This window comes from Dromaius novaehollandiae, chromosome W (genome assembly GCF_036370855.1).
Source record: "Dromaius novaehollandiae isolate bDroNov1 chromosome W, bDroNov1.hap1, whole genome shotgun sequence".
In the NCBI taxonomy this organism is placed as follows: Eukaryota; Metazoa; Chordata; class Aves; order Casuariiformes; family Dromaiidae; genus Dromaius; species Dromaius novaehollandiae.
The window spans coordinates 52,022,134-52,045,928 of NC_088130.1; the positions used below are offsets into that span (position 1 = coordinate 52,022,134).

A 23,795-nucleotide genomic window follows, 5' to 3' on the forward strand; every position below is an offset into this window, starting at 1 on the left:
AATTTCATGACGCATTAGTGCTTTGTTTTTCAGCATAAAGTGTATTATATACTTTTGGTTCTTGGGAAAGGCTGCAAGGAGTGATCACACTTCAGAATGCATGTTAAAGCTTGATTTGCTATGTCCTTTTTTTCACAGCACTGTAGACTATCAGTTTGATATCTGAAGAATTTTCATCATTCCAGGCTGTTTTTTACTTGTTTGCATATTTCTATTTTAAGCTACAGTATTACCACTGTTTATTATAGTCAAGTCTATGCTGCTTTAGTCACACTGGGATTAAACAATTTCACTACTCTCCAAGCCTCAACGAAATTGGGATTTGGATGAAGGTGAACTAGTTACGACTCAATCCTGAAAACATTGTGTGATGTTTGCTAATAATGCAGTTTTCTAGAAGTGAATGAATGTTTCAACTCATTACTGAAAGTACATGCATGTTTTTTTGCCAAAGAGGTTCATGTTCTGAGAATCCTATCAATACACTGCTACTCCTGGATTAGCCAGTAGTAAACACTTGACACAGACATTAACTGCTACCTATGGACAAGCAAGATAAAGCTGCTAAGACTCTTGATACACATTTCACAATAGTCATCAATCAGTTTTGGCCTAGGCTGCACTTAATGCTACTCTTGAACATCGTCTGAAAAGTATGAACTGCTTACCTTCAAAAAGGGGTTTAGATTTATGTGCTAAATTCTATGTATACTTCAGTATACTAGTTATCTTTAATGACAGATATGTAGAAGCTTGTCTACAGCAAGAAGGAAATGGGCCCACTACTGAGATTCAGTATGCAGACTTCTGCACTAGTACTGAAAAACAGCGTAATTAACAGTATGAACAAAAGAGAACAATTTCAGAACAGCAGCTGAAATGTCAACAGCATTATTGTAGTTAGCCTGTCATTCTTGTAATACTGTCTATGTCCACATAAGTTCTCACAACGTTGCAAAAAACATTTTAGTACCATTTTAATTGCACTCGATAGCAATGCTCTTGAATGCTTAACCTCGTAGCAAGTCATCCTATTCATCTTCGACCTAACACAGAATAGTATACATTTGTGAGATGGCTGCAACTAATAGCTGATCCTTAAGCACAGTCCCACAATGCTTCAGGTATCCCCTCAGGGACCAAGCTCTACAACTGCTCTTGCATTAATTTTTGCTTTGAGCTACAACATACACATTATCAGTGGAATATTCTGCTTTAAAGATGCAAAGAATATATTCTGGCAGTTGCTCTAATATTCAAATATTCTTGCAATATTGGTATCATTTAACCACTACAAAAAGTCCTTTATTGGCAAATATTTTTGAGTAATTTGGTACAGCACCTTCCCAACTGCAGACAACAACTTTCACAAAAACGTCTAGCCTGTAGAAACTCAGGGCTAGACACCCATAATTCAGTGTTACTTGCATTGACTGGAAAGCCTGCTTAAAGCACACGTGCTGAACTGGACTACTTTTAGCTAAAAAGGGCAGTATTAATATGCTGTATTTACAACAGTTGAAACAAATCACAGTAATTTAAAATAGTTCAAATCCCCATTTTAGGCAAAACCTCCAAAGCTTTTTATAATGATGATAGAAACGATGTTATTGGATCCACACAAACAGTTAAATCATTTGAAACATTACCTGAGGGAGATTTGCTGCCGACAGCCTTTGTCCTCTATAGCCCAAATTTCCTAATGCAAACAGTCTTGAGAGACTACTTTTCACCCAGCTATTTGTCCAGACTCTTGGAATATGACCTAATTGGTGGCCAGAGATTCAAGATATGATGCAAGAACTATATTTTTGTTTAGCTTTGGTCATTTTGTATGTTATTTTCTTTGGATTTAACTGTTCATTAAGTTATTTTTATTAAAATTCACAGAAAATGACTGATAGTTGAGACAAAACATCATTTCTTGGGTGTGTTCTATACAAGCTGAGCACTCTAACTCCTTTTACATTGAAGAGTCCAACTTTTTTCTAATATAGAAAACATAGTAATTTAGATCACATTCATTTTTCACTGTTTCATTAAAACACATTTTTCTATTATGTTCAACACACACTGGGTTGCAGTAAGAAGGTGACTCACTACTGCTTAATAATTCAATGTTAGGATATTGTTCCCCCTTCTATTTTGTTTGTGTTTCCTAATAGAAGGAATATTCTAGCCCTTACAGGACTAGAATAGGGCCTCAAAAGGGACTCTAGAACAGGGCTTCAAAGGGGACTCTAGATAATCCAGAAGGAATCCCTGTTGATGAAGTTCTATCATATATGCATACATATAGGAATACAAGGCCTATAAAAGTACTGGAAGCAGACAGATGAATTCAATGACAAAATATAATTAAAAGTTTTTAATAACCACAGTGTTAATCTATTAAACTTGTAAACATTAACTGAACAGAAGAGTTCAGTTTCAAAATAAGAGTTACAAAAGGAACAGAACAAACAAGGATAAACATAAGGGCTACCAGTAAAGTCACATCAGGCTTAAAAAAAGAAATAAATAAAGTACGACAAACAACAAATCTATCAAAACATGATTTAATGACTTCTAACAATAAGATGCATGTATCTGGCAGTAACACAAAAGAGTTTTTTTTTTTTTTAATTAAAACATCAACTTCTGGAATACAGTTTAATTATAACTTGTATAGAAATAACATTTTGTTGTGCTTAGCGACATTATTTAAAAAACAGGAAAATCAAGTAATATGTTAAATTAGTTTTAATGTGTTAGAATTAATCCTTATAATTAAGAAATACATTCCAGCAACCTAAAACAGGTTAATACAGTAATTTACTTTTCCATGAAGCTTAACAGGTGTCTACAGAACTTGCGCTAATCCTGAAAAAGTTGAAAACCACATCAAACCTTTTCTTGAAGATTTTCCTTGCTAATAGGATATGCATTTTGACCATTACACGGAACATCAATTATTGGATATTTTATCATATTATGGAAATTCATCCGAATCTACATGTGAAACTTTTAAAAGATTGCTCTATTCTTTTAGCATCTTGTTTCAAGCCCTACAAGAATCTGAGAGAAAAGAACTCTACATGCACAACATTGCAGAAAAATACTATTCAGTTTGACATTTATCCTAATACTCAAAAGAAATGAGCATAAAATGATTATTTAGTTTGTATGTATCAAAAGATGGCAAGTGAACAGAAGAATTAAACCAATGATTCAATGGCTGCTAGTATCAGATCTCCCCACCCCCCCAAAAAAATCTGTGAACTATGTCTTCGATTTGACCAGAACACACAACAACATAAAAAATAACCATTTCATTCACGATTCATTTATACCAACACTGAGAGAACAGAAGAGTTGTATTTCAAATCAGTATCATTTTAACTGAACTGTAAATGTAAACTCTCACTGTTAGAGTAATGAAAAACCCTAACTTGGGATAATGTGCATTTATATACAAAACAGAAGACAGAGGATTTATTTGGTGAGTCTGTTTTCACACTGTAGCCTCTACATATCTACGTATCCATCATCTGAGGTCACAATAGGGAAATGTGATACTGTAGAGTAAGGCATTGTAAAAAAACGCTATTTAGATTTCTTTTTTAAAAAAAGAACAATGCTACAATAACCAAATGCAATTCATAATATGGTTAGGGAAATGTAGGTCAACTGACTTGGTGAATCTTATTTACATAGTGACTCATAAACTCTTGTACATTAAATGAAATTTCCTGAAACCTGAGTTATGCAATTAGATTTTCAAGATAATCATGTTTGTTAAAATACAGTATTAAAATTTCCCCCTAATTTCTAAACCTAGGATTATGTCATTACTTTTTAAATTCAGAGAAAAATTACTAAGGCATCATACTAAGTCTACAGAGGAAATGTATCTACTGACAAATAAGAAATTAATTATTGCTACATCTGTATTATAAAACATAGCCTTAAAGAGTTGTTAAATTAAGTACATTTTTTTCAACAGCATGTTAAACTTCAGCTATCTCAAATTACAGTTACCATTACAAATGTTCAATTAATAAATATAAATTCCAAGCATTTCCTTTTGTTCCCAAGCTGTTAACATAGCTTCAGGGATACAAGAAAGTACATACAACAGGAACTATCTGGTACAGATGATGGGAATTTTTTTTTTCCCTGAAGATTCAAAAGCAATATGAAAACCAATGAAAAGCATCCTTCTGCTGTGACGCTTTCCCTCCAGAAGTCTTACAAAAATTACGCTATTGAATAATGTAAACATAAGTGTCAGGTTGCATCTAGAGTAACAGACCACACATTATGGAAGAACTTACAAGAAAAGATTGCCAAATTTCTGATCTGCTACTGATTAGCAGAAGAATGTTATGCATTTGTTCCTAGTTGTAATCTAACCTTCATGCATATTCAAAAGCTGGAGTATATGTACACAGTAACAATAACCTTGCATGCTTCTTTACACACTTCTTTAGTAATATGGGTCCTAAGGAAGAGAATTTCAGGAAGCTGACAAATTCTGTGTAATTCCACTGCACAGAAAAACATCTAGATTTCAAAAGGGCAAATTTGTTATAAATCAGAGTTCATATCAGTCCTTGACCACAATATAATAATAAACAAGGTACTCATCATTTTACATTGCGTAATACTTGGAATACTGTATTTCCTTCACATACTTATGTTTTACTAATGTTCCCCTTTTAAAATGTATGAAGGATTTTTGCTTTGTAGTTCCCATTTATACAGCTTTCCTAGAAGAGCGCAGAATACCATACTGAATGCCTATTGTGCAGATATAACCCTGAAGGCTGTATCATAGCAGTACGCAGGAGAAAACCCTTACCAATTTTTCATCAACTGTGATGAGTTGCGTGTCTTGAGTTTGGTCCTGTGCCAGCCGCCATGTGGAAGTGCTCAGTGACCTGCGGTGCAAGACTTGAAGTTAAAAAATGATTCATGCAATGAGAAAATAGAGGCAGACAAATCTTACATAAACAAGTTACTTTAACAATATCCGTCTTGTAAAAAAAATTGAAGAGGGAGAGATGAGGGCACAAAAATCCTTTTTCTCCCCAATTAGTTCTGTCTGCTGAGTTTTTGGCAGACTCCCACTTAGCAGTTCACAACAGGCTGCACTTTATGTCAGCCTACAGGCTCTCTGTCACAGAGAGACTGCCAGTGGCAAGGACTGTACTGCTCTATATGAATGTACAGTAGCTGGTTTGTCACGAACAGACAGAAAAATACAAGGCTGCTGCAAGCATTCTGGAACTCTGATCCTTAAAATAATGGCATCAGAGGAAAAAAATCCTAAATCTACTTGTAATGGTAAAGCTCCAGTTCCACACTTTAATGACAGAGCATTACCAAATTAAAAAGAAAAAACAACCTAAACTGATAATTCAGACAAAGTTTTCTGTGTGTGAATGGGCAAATCTCAATTATTTTGCTTCTTTTCTTTATCAGTATGGGTCAGCTTATGAGCTTCCAAGAAGTATGATTCATCTTTTAGCACAATTACTAAACCTGTAAGGTACAGATGGGAACATGGAGCCCAATCCCACATCACTGAATTGAGAAATAAAATTTGCCATTATTTTTCAATATGTCACTGATGTCAGGACTGGACCTTTTGAGTGCAAATCATCTTTGACAAAACAACTTAACAGCAAGTGAAACAACCCAAACAGCACAACTCTCTAGTGTGCTTCATGTTTAATTAAGGTCTTTTTAAACAAATGAGGCGCAAAAGCATGAGAATATACAAAGCCAAACAGTAAGAAGGACTAAGCCACTTCAGTTTCAGCTGTTCTTCAGAAGATAACCTAACTTGGGAAGTCAGACCTGCAGATGCTAATGAACTTTAAGACGTTGCCTACAGGGTCCTTAAAACTGTCCTTCTAGTAATTTAACACTATGGCTAACAGCTATCTAATTTTTGAAGAAACCAGCCATGTAATATAAGCACCTTCAAAAACCCCACATTTTCTAAAAGCAGAATTACAGAATTTTCAGAAAAATTGCAATACTCTCTGAACCATAACCCCAAAAATGACCTATAAATGTTAAAATGTCAGTAATTTTAAAGGTGTAACAGGACCAGATAACTTGCACACAATCACTCAAAAACTGGAGAATTAAAAGAGCATTATCTTCAATAGCATGCTCCTAAGCCATGAGAAGATGAAACATGTAATCAGGGTAGAGCCCATGTAACACATTCATCTACCCATGTTTTCCGATCTTCAGATCCTGCTCCAATCTTTGTTGATTCTGGTGAGAATGCATTTGAAAATATGAACTTCATCACTTTGAAATAATACTAAGTAATAACAGAAAAGCTGTACTGCATTTAATACATTAACTCAATGAACATTAAATTTTCAGAAAACATTTGAGCGATTTTTCAGAAAACATGGTAAAAATTTTCAGAAAACATGGTAGAGTGGTAAAGTTTTAAAAGGTAAACTCTACGCTAGGAAGCAATTCGAAATTAGTGAGTATAAAGCAAGCCACATGAATCTTTTAAAACTAAGAAAGTGGAATAAAGTTCAGTTCGGTAATACTTCAAACGTAGATTTCCACAAATCTATACTCCTAAACACAGATCACATTCAGCTACGTTACATTTGATTTGCCATTAACAACAAGACTCCACATCGTGAAAAATGAACTCAAAGAGCACAGAGTTTATAAAATCACCCAACTTCGTGACACAGACACATCTAATTCCTATTTGAACTGACAGAATTTGTCTGTAAGGGTACTTAGAAGAAAAAGATCAAGTTTTCAGAGAAGCAAGGGAGCACAAGAATTTCACAAACATACAGATGATGAGTACTCTGTTAGCGCAAAATCTCTTGACTATCATGGCAATTACGCATCAGTCCCAGACTGCTTCTAGCACAACAAAGCTGTCATTTTTAATTTGTACAGAAAAGCAAATACTTAATAAAAATAGGGTAGACTGATACCACAATATGCTATAAAGGAATGGGCAAATCTCACAATTATTTTGCTTCATTTCTCTATCAGTCTTTCTTCAAAAACACATCCAAGGAGAAGTTAAGTCCTAAAAGTCTCTTACATAGCAGCACAATACTTGAGTTCCAAGGGCAAGTAGCTTAAGCCATACAATTTTCAACCTTAAACAAGGCAAAATATTTTATAGGAAAATGAGCTTCAACCCACACCCCCACTCCCTTCCCAGGATGTCAGCATCAGAGTAGTATTCTGCAGATACTCCAGACCTTCACATGATGTTCTTTTCACTGCACTGCTTTATCTATGGTCAAAGCAGCATAATGGGTTATGCAATCAAATTGATCCTTTCTGGACAGAAAGTAATCTAAGATATGAGTCAAGAAGTTCTCTGAACCTTACTCTGTAGCAAGGGCTGATGAATATGTAAAGGGCTGAATATACTAGAATTTGAGTAATTATGCTGATCAGAGTCATGCTTTTTTCTTGTAATATAAATGTAACGAGTAAAATTTAGCATATTTCAGTTTGAGCTGGGGGGGTTAATTTGGAAAGATATTAATTGGTTTTGAAAAGTATAACTGCCACACCCTTCTAAAATGATTTCCACTCAGCGGGATGTCATTTGACTTAGGTTTTACTCAGTCACCTGAGTAAAACCTAATTTCAGTTGAAAATTCTGTCTTTGCAGAAAAAAAATCAAAAAGATTTCATATTATTATAGTTGATAGTTTATTATAGTTAGAACAGACACTATCCAATCAGATAAAAGGTTGGCAGAATCACTCTCCGAGTGATTTTTTGCACAAGACATCTCCGTCAACTGAGGTAAACTGCAAGGCATCAGATGTTATGGATTTCCATCACGTTTTAGCTCTTCTTCTACAAAAGCAGGCAGACTATTTATTAACCTCGATCAGTTTCTGCTCCTCTTCATCATTCTTCAAATTTGCTTTTCTGGTAGTACACGATTTTGAAAAGGTGTGTCATTGGAATTTGCAATGTTGTATGGATTCCTCACACCCGGCCTTCTCTCCATCCCTGGGTTACTATGAGTTAGAAAGAATATACTTTTCTTAAGAACTTTCTATTTGAAAATTGTTTGAAAACAGACATTTAGAATAGACCAGGAATCTGAAATATAAGTCCATGATAATCTCTCAGCATAAGAGCATATACAATGCCAGTTATCCTTTAAAGACGATAAGCTGTTGATATTTCCATTTGTTCAATCTTTCACGAGAAAGTAACATGGAGCTTAGAAATGACTGCAATTTTGAAATATCAGGTAATCTAAGATACTAATATTTAAAAGTTAATAGGAAGTGTTACTTAATTCCCAAAGCACTTGTTTAATTTTCAACAAGTTTCACTGCAAATTTGTCCCTAATGTTAGGCACTTAACTGAAGAGACAAGCAACAAACCTTCTTCTCAGACCCCTCTTCTCAAACTCGCACAACTGTAACTATCACTTTGTCATCCAAATTTCCCCTTACAAATCATATAATCTTGACAGCACTATTTTTCCTATTTTACCTTCAAAGGAAATGAATATACTATCTATATGACTATTCCATTTAAAGCTTTTATTCCATCCCCACTACTAAAGTCGTTCTCACTAATTTTCCAATTAATACTTGCCTCTGCCCACATACTCCCTGACCCTTGATGGCTTTTAACTGTATCAGATATACCGGCAGAAGTATAAAATATACTTCTTTTCACAGTTCCTTCCTCACATAGCTCCCCTCCTTTCCCCTACTACCAGCCTCTAGAAAGGTAATCTGCTTTCCTCCTTTCTCTCTGTAAGTATCATGTCCATCTTTGGCTCCACTTTTTCCCACTTTACCTTTTCTTGAATGCTTATGTATTTTTTTTTCCTGCCTAAACATCCTGGACTGAGGTCTTACGAGCAAAAAGTTACATTTCTTGCCCTGTTCTTACCTCTAAAATTATTGCACTACAAAAATATTTTATATAATGATAAATAGACCAGCAATATAATTCTAAAGTGCAGAAACTATACAGAAATATTTAGACATAACAGCTAACAGTAATAAGCCCTTCTATCTTCTAGGTTTGTTGATCTCCCATTCAAACTACAGATTAAACCAACTTCCCAGTTACCATCTAATATGCAAAGTATGGTGGGACTCCAAGCTGACCAAAGCTTTGTTACGGATTTACCATAATATTTTTCTTCTCATGAGCTCCCTCGTGATGTACAAACAAGCTTTTAAATGCAAACCCCATGTTTTATTAGACTCATTAGCCCTTTAAAACAAAAAAATAAAAATGAATTGGTCAGACAAAAGTAAAGTAAGTTTTTTAAAAAAAAATCACCCCTGTCCATCATGATCTTGCAGGCAGGTCCTTTCTCAAAAGCTTAGTTTGAGGCTAATCAACTCTGTGGCTTCCTGGCTGGCTAAGATGCTAGACTTAAAACAGCAGACACTCAGATAGTTAAGTTTTCCTCCTGCTGAAGTCTGTCTTTCTGTGCCTCTTCCTTCAAATATATCTAGCATTACACTCCCTTCTCCCCCAGTATACTCCTCTTAAAGGAACAGAGCTTTCTTGTTTGTTCTTTATACAGTAGTCTGTCACACAAATAAGGAGGTATCTTTGTGTTTCCACAAACATGGCTAACAGCATGATCATATAGCAGCTCCTTTTGCTGTAAATGGAGACCACCACCCAAAGCAGTCAACATGTTGTTTGGTTTGTAATTGTAAAACAGGTACTTTCTCCCCCCTCCCCTCCAGCATTGTGTTGAACACCGTAAACTCTTTAAACTTGATCTATACATTCCAGTATAATCATTTTACATTATCACCATCTAATGATCTCACTTATTATCATTTAATTACAATCATTTGAACAGTTCACTTAAAATATAATTTTGTGTACTATAATTTTGTCTTTAACATCAGTCTAATTACAGTCCAGCTTTGGCATGAACTTTGCTTTAATATCTACTATGCATCTATACACTCTAATTACATTTCTGGACTTCAGGCTTGGATATTTAAAAAGGGTTAAGTCACTTTTTCATCCATAGTATGCATTTCTTAAGAAAGACATTGTAAACAGCCAGACTGGGTTATGGATACAATTTGTTTTTTCAGAGTCTCAGAGTAAACTTAAATTTTTTTTCTAATGAATAGCAAGACAAGAATGGAAATTCAGCAAAAAGTACACCACATGTTCTTCTTGTTAAATATCTGTAAAAATATGAAAACATTAGTTCAGTAAGGATGAATGAATGAATGGTAAATGCTACACTACACAATGTGAATTTGTAGAGCTCAAAGATTTCTGTATGTTTTTTGTATTTTGGAAAAACAAATCCTGTGATCAACCAAAAACGTGTCTTCCATTGGAAGAAAGTACTCCCTTTTCACAGTCGCTGTTCTTAGCATAGTCACAAAGAACTTCTGCATCTCTGCTACAGAAAAGGAGAGGTCCGTCAAGAAGCAGTTTGAAATTTTCCAATCCTAGCTACAACACTTACACTACTTTCAGTTCTCCTGACAATCTTATTCCATAAGGGAATAGCAGCATTCCTCATTTCCAGGGACCTTCTTGTATGTCTCCTCTTCCTTTCTTACATTAACTGTAGAGGCCACAGCTCTGCTGACCCCATTAAGCAGTTCTGCTGAACAGGAGAAATCAGTCGAAAACAGACAGCAAGTCTTTTGTGATATTTGGATGAAGACTTGAGAATGCAATTCAGCCATTAAGTTTGAAGAATATTAACAAGAATTTTTACAGACATTAGAAAATTAAGGCATCTGGCCTAAATATTTATCTTGACAATTTTGGATGTCTGTATTCAATTTCTAAAATTCAACAAACTTGAAGTTCTTAAATTTATGCTAAACAACCTATGCTTACTCCTATTTGCTTTTGTTCATTTAACTATATAAGCAGAAAAACTAACTGAAGTTGTAGGGAAGGAAATGACTGATACAGCACCTGTGGAAATGTAACAAAGAATCCTCCTGAAACCTAATGGAAGATGAAAAGCAGCCATGTTTAGAAGGCATGAATCTGCGTCCATGAAGAACAACATTGCAACTGGCATGTTACACACTGCTCAGATGCAAAAGCTTGTATTTATGTGATCTAATCTAGTAGTTAAGATTGAACTCATTACAAAAAAAAAGAAAATCTATTTAACCTCTATATGCAACACATCCAACTGTTTGATCTATTAGCACCCCCTTTTGGTCAACAGTTGGAGATATGTTAAAGAAAATTAGTTATCACAGCACCAGTAATCAGATCACAACAGAGAGGTGAAAAAAAGTCTTTAAGAAAGCCTCATGAAACATGAAGGCACTCATTAAAAATAAGTCTAAGTGGAGCTTTAAATATATTGATCCTGAATGACCACAGCACCAACACGTGTACATATATATACATGCAGAATTCAGTACTGAACCTTCTGATGTATAGTACAGGTAATCATTCTTGGAAAACCAACATTTTCTAATATTCTGGCATTTAACAGGGTGTACAGCCGCCATAAAAACATTGAAATTCTGAACAAAAATGAAGAACATATAAAAAAACTATCAGCTCAGAACTTCCGTAACATCCAACCTAGTCACATGCTGCAATTAAGTAGACTAAAAACAAATTAGTATAATGTTCTTTCAGCTAAAATAAAGACATTAATGATTGCCTACTCTATCATATTACATATGGTACAGATCATGGTATTCAGCCCGAATATAATGCATTTTTATACAGAAAGCTTCTAAGGTTGAACTTGTGGGAAATGATCTTAATAAGTGGCAGAATACTCCTTTGGCAGTAGATTTACTATTGTAAACCTGTAATTAAAGCAACTATGACTTATCAGAATCACAGACATTTTATTTTTACCAGAATATATTTCTTATTCTTACAACACCCCAACATAAACAAAATATGCAAGTTTATAATGCCAAACAGTGTATGCGGATACCATGTAGTTCTATGTTGTGGTATGAACTGCATGAATAACTTTTGGGTTTGGAGGAGAGGCAAGTTCCTCATTTATAAATAGTTAAGTTCTCAGACAACACTGGTACATCGTAATTTTTTCCTTTGCCTAAAAAATGATGCTAAGTGATAAACACAGTAAATTATGTTTCTGAATGGATGAAAGGAATACTGACCTATTTAATCTAAACTATTTAAATTTCCATATTAAGTGGCAAAAAAGTTTAAAAATTGAAATAGAAACATTATATAAACACTGCTTCTACCTGCTAAAAAGCTCATATACAAAAATATATATATTCCACATGTGGATTTGGAGAGAGGGGCAGGGACTGATTGTGCTTTTCTGTTAGGCAAGGCTGCATTATGAAATCAAGCACTAGTCATCTAAATGTACTAAATAAACAAGAAAACCTTTAGCATTTGACTTGCGGCTTGTAACTTAGCATCAACTTTCAAAGCCAAACGTTAAGTTCATCTGCCTTTGGAATTCAACGCATGTAATATTTTTAAGTACTAAATTTTTTTACAGTAGTAAACAGTAAAATTTTAGTTATTTGGAGTTGTACTTTAATTATCCCACAGATAGAGAAATGCTAGTGGCATGTCTGCAGATGGCCGGTTGAACCACAGTACCCTGCAAACACACACAAGTGTACTCCCTCTACAACTACATTAGGACCAGAGCAGTACAGCCACTTCCATGCTAAGAAGGGCCCTAGTCAAGTCCTGAAGACAAAAGCCAGTTCTGTGCAGAGACACAGTTCGGCTTGTGTCGCCCACCACCAGTCTCCCTCATTAAAATAGCTTGCCAGGGCCAACAAGGAGAGGGAGCTTAGCCCTGACTTAGTGCCAGGCCTGCACTGCCCCAACTCAAACAGGGCCCATTTAAACTGCCCTCTAGCCAGCTAATTAAGCTGACACCACTTGAAACACAACAAAGAGCAGTACGGATTTCAGGAGACTCAATGATGGCCAAATAATGAGCACAGGCAAGCCCAACCGTCTCCTGCAGAGCCACCCAAGTGTTTTCAGTGTGCTGTTGAGCACTTTGATTTATAGGAGAATTAATTAGATGGGTGCCCGCATGCTGCAAGCCCAAAGTGAACAGCTTGAGTTGAGGAACACACTGGGCAAGACCCCACCGAGCTAGCTCGGGGTCATTTCAGCACCCGGGCAAATGAGGGTTCCACCTCTTGAACCAGCTCTGAGCAAGGCCCAGACTGATACCAACCACATTGTTTCTCATTCACCTTGAACATAAATTCTATTCTTACTTGAAACTGAACTGATGTGTTCTGAACAAAGTCACATCAGTGCTTCTAGACCCCAGTATTTGAAGTACGCCAGTTGCTTACGACAGACAGCAGGGTATAGACCCGAAACACTGTCAGAAGAGGGGTTCACCACATTAAGAATAAAAGGACCCAAGATCATTTAAAAATGTTGTAGTAGGGGTCATAAGACTCATTATGTAAGGACACTGGGTGTATTACTTTCTTCAGCAGTAGCGTAATCTATAAGATGTCCAATTGTCAGGTGACAGAGAAGTTCTGAACTACTGCCATCTGTTACACAGTTGCTGACCAGCAATTTCATTACACGCTACTCTCTAGACCAGAAGACTTAATCCTAGAAATTAACCTCAGATCACAATCCTAGGATGGCAGATTCCCTGTGGACCAATGGAAATCTCTTGGAGGCATGTCAGCTGGAAGGCAAATAATACTAAAGAAAAGCTGACAAGGCCCTATCAACTATCAACTGAATTTCACATTATTTAGTTAGAAAGTCTAATAAAACTAGAAAGGAAGATGGAAACGTTGTGTAGGGAGTAAAGAAGACAAAAATACACAGGTGACATATTTGCTCTGTCTGTGCTTTCTAAATGTCAAACTTCTCCCCACACATCCACATTCAGGCATTCATATAACTGGACAATAACTAAAAACTGTGCTCTCTTTATAAAAGCCAGAACAAAAGTCAAAGGGTTTAATTCCAAAACTGTGAGGAATGAAACTAATGTTCCACAACCCACCTCTGTCTTAGGGAAATCTATGCATTTTGAATAAGGGCATTTGAATTATGTAAAATTAAACAAAAAATGCAAACACACAGAAATCTTTACACAAATTGTTTTAGGACATAGCACAGTCCTGTGTTCCATCCCTATTCTTTCCTCTTGATTTAGCCTTCCCATTTGATCAAGCTTAGAGGTTTAAGTAATACATATTCTCTTAATGTCAAGGTAATGGCAAGGTCTATAAAACATGGCATATAAATTAAGACAACTTCTTTCTTATTTTAATGCCCTCAAACATTTCAACTGTAAATTATTTAACTAAACTACAGTAGAAAATCCCTTAAAGTGTTACTGAAAATTTACAGCTTGGTTTATAACAGTTCACAAAAGAAGCCAATGCATCTATTTGGCTAGCAAGCCTCAATCATTGGGCAGCTATGAAAAAATTGAAGAGTTATCTACTCATTTATGTTTGTAGTACCTCAAAAAAATCAGTCAGAGACAGCCAAACACCTCAGAAACGGAACACAACACGTAGAAAAAAGTCACTTTCCAGATCTGTATGCTCTCAGTGCTTGTTCTAGAAGGGAATGGCTAGTATTATTGTGAATGATTTTACTTCATCACCTTTGTCTTATCTGAGCCACTTTCTTCTCTTCAATTTCTTTCCTGATGTTCAGCTTTTGTCTTTAACTCCACTTTGAACTGCTACCATTCTAGCATTACCATCTGCCTTAGCTACTCTGCATTGTATCACACATCTTAATTACACCACAGCCCATTTTTAATTCTTCTATCTGTCCACATTATTCCTTTGTTGACTTATTCCCAAATCCTGCATTTTACATACCTCTGAGTGGAACAACCACTGTGCTATTTCAATATCACCTTTGAAAACAAAAATGACTTTATCAGCTACCATATTTGTGTGTTCTCTTGTACTCTTATTTATATACTGACCCTCTCCTCTCCTCCTCCCTAGTACTATTCTTTCCCCTTTGTAGTCTTTTTCCATATTCTTACTGTCTGAGCAGCTATCAGCTCTCTGAAAGGAGACTACCAGTCTTGCTGTTGCTCACTCCTTTCTAAAGTGGAATAAACCCTTAAGGCAAAACTAGTGCTTAAGATATAAAACTTATTCTTGAATTCCAGTTCAGACAACATTCAGATTATTTGTCTCTTTCTCCTGTTAGGCACAATCAACACTGACATATGACAGAACACAACTGCTGCAAAATTTCCCTTCAGATAACTTATGCAGAACATACAAATACTCCCTGAATACAAGATAGACTAGTCAAAACTACTGCATGAAGACCAGCTCTATTTTTTTTCTTAATTTGAAAAGACAATGGTTCTACTGAAAGTAGCAAGCCACTTGTTTATGGCTGGGTCTTTAAATAGCTAAAATATCTCTAATTTTATAATCAAGAAGGGTATTTCTGAACATTAATAAGTTAAGATGTCTCAATCTTTTTTTATACAGAGGAAACAAATTAAGATCTCCATTAAAATCTCAAATAATTAAAACTATTGAAATAGGTGGAAATGAGGAAAAATTTAAAATGATTATTCTCTGCAATGAAATTTTATTTTTGGACATTAATACAAATGGCATCACCAACATGGTAGGCCATTATTTAGACTGATAGCAAATGACAAAAAGAAAAAACATAAGCATGTTGAGTATAAACTCATAAAAGCAAGGTCTTCAATTGTTTTATGTAAAATACATCAAATCTGATTTTGAAACCATAACTAATTGAAGCCCTTCATAAAATCTTCCATATTAACACTACAAGAATAAGCAGCTGCAAGAAGTGTTTGCCCACACACATTCTGGAGCTGCCTACAGTCTGTCTAGTTTACTCAAAAGTTAATTTACTTCCTCAACATCAGATACAGGTCAAGGGGAGACTAAGACAAACACAAATTACTGCAGCTAGAAAGTGGCTTGTTAACAAAACGGTATCTAAATATACTGTAATACTCTCAAGAAGAAACAACCACACTTTGAAACTCAGACAAAAGCACACAGTTCATTTCTTAGGAAAAATTTGCCGGACAGCTCTGTAACAAAACGTCACTTTCTATCTTACAACGTCAATTGCACTATTAAGACAACGATGTTAACTATTCAGCTTGTCTCCTGCTAGCCTAGTAGCATCTCTTACTAAAAACAATAACTGATGTGATCTCAAGACAGTTTGGTCATATACTTCGTAACACACTCAATTCTAGTTTCTTACAAGAAACCAAAATTTTAAAAAGCATATTGTAATTCACTGCATCATTCTCATGTGAATGAAAACATATACATGGAAAAAATATAAAAATAAGCTCTGAAGGATTATACAAATTTACTGAAACTGTTAGTATAAAAAAGAGGGTTTTTTAAAAAAAACAGAAGCCAGAACAACTTTAAAAGCTATTTATGAGTAGGTTCAAGCTTCCCTGCTAACTACGTAAGCTTCTCAGCGTTCCAATACATGTAATTTTTCTTTCTTAAAACAGTCAATTTGGTCAACAAAGGAAAATCAACAGCTGCTGGGGAGGGGGATATCTTTCTTTTCCAATTTTCCTCAGAACAGTACAAGTTTAATTTCAGGCTTTATGGCAATAGAAAAAAGGTGCAAACAAACCTGGTTCATTTTTAAAGAACCATGAATGCACAGTTTGTGATGCAGGAAAATATCTGTACTTGAAGATCTTAACACTAATCAGCACAAAGCATACTATAAAAGACTACATGCTACTCCCAAATAGGATTAAGTAGAAACCTTGTTTTTGTATCTCCAAAAATTTACCTTAGGCATAACACTGTTTTGAAGCATTCTTAAAGTTCATAGATCCATTTAAAAAAAATGACAGAAACAGTTACAAGTTTGTGGATAATTAGAAATCATTACTATACTAAATAGATGATTTGTCCATAGGGTAAGTTATACAAAGACATCAGCAAAAACAAAGTTCAAAATTGAAAATGCAGCCAAAAGTTTTAAGAGACTAAGTTGACTGTAAAAAGTCCACACTTACCATTCATCAACATGTGCTTAACATACCAATGGGTGAGATTACCCGCAGTGTCAAGGCAGAGACTTATATCAATATATTGGTCTAGTAATTCCTACGGCTGATTTGATCTGTACTTATTCCCCCCTCCCCAAAATACTAGATACTGTTTTTGGTTGTGATTAGTTGCAAGTGAAAGGCCACAGAAGCATGCTATTGAGATAGACGGTATTAATTAAATTTTGAGATTACTTGTAACAAGCCATATAAACACATTACTTTCAAACTTAAACATACCACATATTTGGTAATAGGAAATACTGACATAAAAGATTTTTTTTTAAACCAAAAGAAGTGTAATTTTCAAATGCAATGTCAGAACCTAGTTTAAACTGTTTAGTCAACTAAGGGGAAAGATGTCTTTTTGGTTTAGAATATGAGTGCCAATGAACTTCAGCCTTCAGTCCTACTTTATTTTTAATCTCCGCTGTCCTTTAAATTTTCAGATCAGCAGATTTAGAAGACAAGTTACTCTAGCATGCAATAATGCTTTTTTAAAGATATACCAAACTTTAGATAAGTGACGAGCAGTTCTCAGCCTAGAACCATTAGTTGCCACAGGCTGGTGAGAAAACCTTTCAGTTGTTTTAGTGCAGAAGTGAGCACTAGCTTATTTACTAAAGTTATCTTTCAGTACAAGCATACCTTAAACATCTTTGTACTTCTCTTCATTAAACCTTCTCTAGCTAAAAATGCTGTCTGTCATCCTCCCCATTTGGGTATTTTAGGTTTCTAATTCCAAAAGGGAAGGAACTAGATGCAATTAAAATAAGCCGCTCCAAGTTACATGCCCAACAATGAACAGCAATTTAAGAAGTCTCATCAGGAACATTTTGCTGTCATCACCTCCTGCTCTATTTACTTTTCTGTAATTACATTAGAAAGACAGACATTTCTAGAGCAACACATCTCTCCCTCCCCCCCCCTTCTCAAACTTTGGCTGTTCCAACCTCTTTTCTCCTTCTGACCCTCTTACTTTCACTCCTTCTACCTGCCCTGTTCCTCACCTAGACTGACAGTGAATCTACCTGAACTTTAAGAAACATTATGGAAATCCCATATAACACTGAATACAAGAATGATCTTGATTTTAGCTCACTAGAAGACACAGGTTGAGCATGAAAAGAACACTAAACTATATGATACATGGTATTTTTCAGTTTTTCATTTCTCATCCTAGGTTCTACATATTCCAACAGAATCCGATATTTTTCTCAGCTGAGGCAGCAATTCTCATTTTGACAGCAATATTCTAATGTTCCAATGTTTCTTTACACCTAACATTTCCTTCTTTCCAAAGCTTTTTCTTTCCATTCTAAAGGAAACAAGGAGTAGTCGGACATCTTACCGCCCATAAAGCCAAACAGGGAAACAAAAAGCAAGGAAACAAAAACACTACTGTGGTTTGCCAAAGACACTATGACCTCGTAATAAAGGTGCATATCCATGAATGACACACCAGTCATGACTAAACCAATATGCTGTTGGCCTCAGTCAGATCTTACAGGACCAAAACAAGTAGGGATGAACTAATAATCTGAGATCCTACATAAAGTACTGTAAAAGGACTCAAGCTGCCCCTTCATTGTCAGAAACTTCTTCCTTGCTCCCTCAAAGCATGCAAAACTGATGGAGCAAGAGGTCCTTCCTTCATGAGAAACAAAGACCAGATCATTGTTCAAGAGACAAGTGACAATAAAAACATAACCACCGACCATGTTTTCAGTCACAGTGAACGTGCAAGATTTGGCTGCTAGACCTTCTCCTATCCACGCAGTCATTATTTGAACAGTGTGGGTGGAGTCAAAGCGAATGTGTTTTAAATGACTTACACAACAAGATATATGAAACATCTACTTCCCCCAAACTACAGCTTCAGCCTATCTGTAAGTTCAGACAAACACTGCTACCTGGAGTCTTGTTTTTATACTTATCCTCATTAACTGTAAGAACTGCAGTGCATTTCATCTTTTCCTCCCTTTGCTATGTCAGTTTGTCTCGCCACATCTTTCACCTTGAATTTGTTCCATAGCTCCATGTCACTCCAGCAATCTTACGACTAAGAAACTCCCTGGAGCGTTACTCTGCATTTCAGTTCACAGTTGTACTATTGTGTAATAGTATAATCTGATTCAACACTGTGCTTTGTCTGATATGTATTAAAAAGAATTAAGATGACAGTAAAATTCAAGATGAATATATATTTTAGAAGTTTTTTTCCCCCCTATAAACAACCAAAATGAATAGAAATTTATATTTTTGTATCCTGACTGCAATATCCCAGAAAACAAAGTAATTCTAAGAAATACTAAGTGGTTTTGGAATGAATGGCCAATTCTCAGATTCAGCAGAAATTTGCTTGTTCTTCAAATAGGGATCACTTAAGTTCTCTTTTCCCAACTCCACCTACCTAGATTCTATAATGCAAGTGACAACACAACCTTTCCCAAGATGAAGACATTTATATCTACTTGTCTCCTAATCATGTGACTCTTGTGGGAATTTACCTGCATTATTTAAATTACCCCCTTTAATCAAATTTTGGCTCATAAAATTGGAAGTAATTAGGTAGGACAGACGAACAAGGTGCATCTTTCTTCCTGAAAAGACTGAACTTGGAAAAGCTTGGAAAAGCATGTTTAACATACTTTCAAGCTCCTGAAACCTTGACAGATCTTACAACACAGAAGTGTTCTTCTTCAAAACTGTGATCTAAGCAACATACAGAAAGTTGAACTGCCTATCGGACCAGCTCAAGCCACTTGCCAACAGTCTATTTGGCTCACCACTAACCATACGAATGGTAGACTCAGGTGACTGCTGCTTCAGTTCAGAGCTAGGCACACTGAACTTCCTTCCTAAAGGTATCGAAATACTGCTGCACATTCTGTTAACTCAGGGCTGAATATTTACTTCCTCATTGTGTTTAGTCATCTGTTGAGAATCATCAAGCAACTTGGGAAAGTATGTTTTAAAGTGCTTAAACATGCACTGGTAAATGTAGTCTCTTCCTCGGAGAAAGTCATAATATCCATAAGAATCAAATATAACTCATGGAAATCAGAGTAGACTCTCTCTTGTGACTACTGAAGAGAGATTTCGGGAAGTTTTCAAAAATCAGATGGCAGCCATATTACTCTGTAATTGAAGTTCCAAAAATCAGATAACTATCAGAAGTCTGACATGCAAAAAAATTGCAAAACCCACTGCAAATAAAACCATTACTTGAAGTTTTTAACTTTAATTCCACAATGCTCAAACGATAAGTTACATTACTCCAGTATGATAATTTAGGCAAACATGAATCTGTAATTTACCAAAGCCACATCAAACTAGATCAAACCTTATTCTGAAACTGAATAAACAAAAGTGCTAAAGTGACAGAAAATTCATCCAAATGCCCTCACTGTTGACAACTTCAGCATCTTATTCAGTCATCTCTGAACAGCAGCATTACCTTTTATTCTTAGTAATTCTAATTAGACCTGAATCCTAAAGTAAATGTAGATGTTCTTATCTAGCATATATGTATAGTACATTCTTTCTATATATTGACAAATATATGGATTACTCCCATATTTAATTAGACAGACAAATACTGTATTAATATACTCTAAATTTGCTGTAACAAAGAAGCTACTTGTACCAAACTGTATCTGTCAAAATGCCTCCTGAAAGGAAACCAAGATCGCAAGATCTATAAACCCAGGTGCAAGATATGCTCCCAGTCATTGACGTCTCAAAGTAGGCTTTTAGATGGTTGTTTATCCTTGCAACTGGAAAACAAGCCTAAGCAGTTTGTTTTATAAGACAATTTATAATTCTGTGAGGTAGGATAGTTCCTTTATCTCCCTTTCACAAAATGAGATGCAAGATGCAGCACAGAACATTAGGTAGAGCTGGAAATGAGACTTACAATATTGCAACACTGTGTGCCTAGCTTTGAAGCACCTCCTGTTTACTGAAATTCATGATATTGGAAAAATCTAGACTTCTAGTAAAATACAAAGGATAAGGTACATAAGAAAGATATCCACAAAGGCTAATAAACAAGCAGCTGCTTACAAGAAGCAATAGGAAGAGCAGAACAAAAAGATCCACTCTCCATCTTGCACCTCCACATAATTTTATTACCTCCCTGTGAGGTGCAAGCAGACATCTTCATTTCAACAGTTAGTCATGAATGCCGTTCTGAAGTCATGTACCTTGATCCTCTCTTCCAAGTACAGAGGTTACAATAACAACATTTTTAGTATAAAACACTAACTTAGAAGAGGAAAGATGAAAGTTTCAGTGCCTACTTCATCAAGTAAACAATTAATTCTTTTACAAAAAAAATATTCAATGGATCACAACCTTGGCTGTTCCTTCATAGTGCCAAAACCACTATCTATCTTATTCTGAATCATCTTTTCCTGGTTCCAAGGAAAATTTTATTATTCCTTGTCCAACACGCAAAGATGGCAAAAACGTATAAAACCTTAAACAGGAGGGACTCATAGTGCTCCTCTCCACTTCTCCTCCAAGAAATCTGCAAATTGGCAACTCTCCTGAGGAACATGAAACACAAGTTCAAATCCCCTCAAGCAAATATCTCTAACTAATATTACTGTCTCCTTCTGGGGCAGGCAAGGAACCCTGGGTACCGTTTCAAAGGTCTTATTCTTGGAAGCACCACCAACTTAAAAGTCCCTGCGTCATGCCTCCATGCTGTTCATTCCCACTCCTCCTGTATCCCACTATTTGTTCTGGAATAACTATTTAGAAGTAACGTGGTAAAACTTTAAAATGAACATACAAAATTATTTTTAACCTGAATCAGTTCATTGATCTCATTTACCATATGGCACAGTTATGTCAACACCACAAAGGACTAAAAGGAAAGCAGAAACAAGCAGTCAAACATGAACAGGAAGTTTCTATATTAGCATAGAGAAATTCCTAAACTCATATCATAACATGTTCTAGGTGATCCTGCTTGGGCAGGGGTGTTGGTCGAGATGATCTCCAGAGGTCCCTTCCAACCTCAACTAATCTGTCATCCTGCGATATCCACAGATTCCAAAGCCTTTTTATCAAACTGAGAATTAATTTCAAGCACTGAAAACAGGTACCATTTCATGAAGGTGCAGCAGTAACCAGTGGGACAGTCAGAGCATAAAATGAGTACAAAAAGTTAGTATAGCCAAGATCATGTTTTTCTTTCTTCTTATATATGTGTCCATATAGTTTTCTGCACATATATTTACATATATATAAACACAAAGAGATTTGAAGAATTGCAGAAATGATCTTTTACTCAGATTGACATTTAAAGATTTAACTAGTAAGGAAAAACAAAAGCTCCAAATTATAGTAAATTGTACTGAAGTATATTTTTTTCTCCTGACAAGTGGAAAAGGCAGTCTGACAAATGCTTCAGCCCTGTGATGTGCACAGAAGAAAGCGCATGCACACACCTCCAGAGTCAGTGAAGGAGCAGCTGCACAGCCTCTGAAAAGAAGTAACAAATCTTGGAGAGGAAAATAAGAGGAAAAGGGACAGGGTATGGAAGAGGGCAAACGGAGAAGGGGAACAGATCTCCGGGAAGACCGCGGTGGTGGTGGAAGGGCCATCGCTCTCCCCGGCTCCCTCGCGGCGGAGCAGGCGAGCACTGCCCACCGACGCCGGGCACGGCGGGGCTTTCTTGCTGTTTCGAGCAGCTCCCGGCCTCCGGGCGCCACAAGGACGCCGGGCGGGCGGTCAGAGCGGGGCAGAAAGTACGCAGTGGCACGGCCCGCTGGTACACAGGAGCTCGGAGGAGGGCCTCGGCGGGGGCCCGCTCGCAGCGCGGCCTTGTCCCCCCGCTCGCGGCGGGGCCGTGCCCCAGGCGCAGCCCTAGGCCCCGGTCAGGCTCCTCGGACGAGCGGCCGCCCCGCGGGCCGCAGCCGCCGGGCTGCCCCCTGCCGCGGGGCCGCCCGGCAGGACGGTGGAGAGCCCGCGGTCCCCGTTACCTGGCCGGAGTCCGGCGGGCCGCGGCGGCCCCGCTCACCGCAACAAGGTGCCTCAGAGCCGCTGACATTGAGAGAGCCGCCGCCATGACGGTTACCGCCGCCGCTGGGGAACGGCGGCGTCGCAGGGCCAAACCTCCTCCGCCCAGACAGGAAACGCGAAGGCGAGCGAAGGGGAGGGGGGCGGCGCGGACGGAGCGCGGAGGGCGGGCGGGAAGGAGCGGCAGCGGGAGCGGGGCGGCGGGGGCGGCGAGGGCCGGGCGGCGGCGCCGGGCGGCGGATTGCCGGTCCCCGTCGCCGCAGGCCCGAGGCGGGGGCGCCGCTCGCGCAGCCTCCCGGCGGCCCCAGGCCTGAGGGGAGGCCGCCGAGCCGCGGCCTCGGCGCCGAGGAAGGGCACGGGCCCAGCGGCGGGTCTGCCGCGGCCCTGCCCCGCGCGGTGTCACGCGTGCCGCTAGTCCAGAGCAGGGGCCGGCGGTAAAGCCGGCGAGTGACCGCGGCCGCTACATCCCGCTGCCCCCAAAAACCTGGATCCTGTCGTATTGCGACACACAAGCGCGACAAGTTGCTCAGACTGCGATGAGGATATTATTGTCCCCATTCTCTCTCGTTGTTTTTCTCACAGAAAATAGCACATTCCTTCATGCAAAAAACCCACAACCCATAGCCTTGATGTGTCTTTTTGCAATAGCATTGAAAATAGGCACAGAAGCGTTTTTTAACGTATTTCTCGGGTTTACCG

At 37.4% G+C, this 23,795-nt stretch overlaps 1 protein-coding gene across 1 annotated transcript in view; it reads right to left on the reverse strand.

The window, feature by feature from the left end:
- LOC135324457 (NADH dehydrogenase [ubiquinone] iron-sulfur protein 4, mitochondrial-like) overlaps positions 1-23,230 on the reverse strand; it is a 45,136-nt gene extending 21,906 nt beyond the window's left edge. Inside the window, exons 1-2 of the mRNA XM_064500899.1 lie at positions 23,060-23,230; positions 4,844-4,922 (exon numbers count right to left, since the gene is read on the reverse strand). Coding sequence (XP_064356969.1) covers positions 4,844-4,922; positions 23,060-23,145 — 165 coding nt within the window. The 5' untranslated portion in view covers positions 23,146-23,230. The remainder of the gene's footprint in view (positions 1-4,843; positions 4,923-23,059) is intronic.
- Positions 23,231-23,795: the final 565 nt, after the last annotated feature.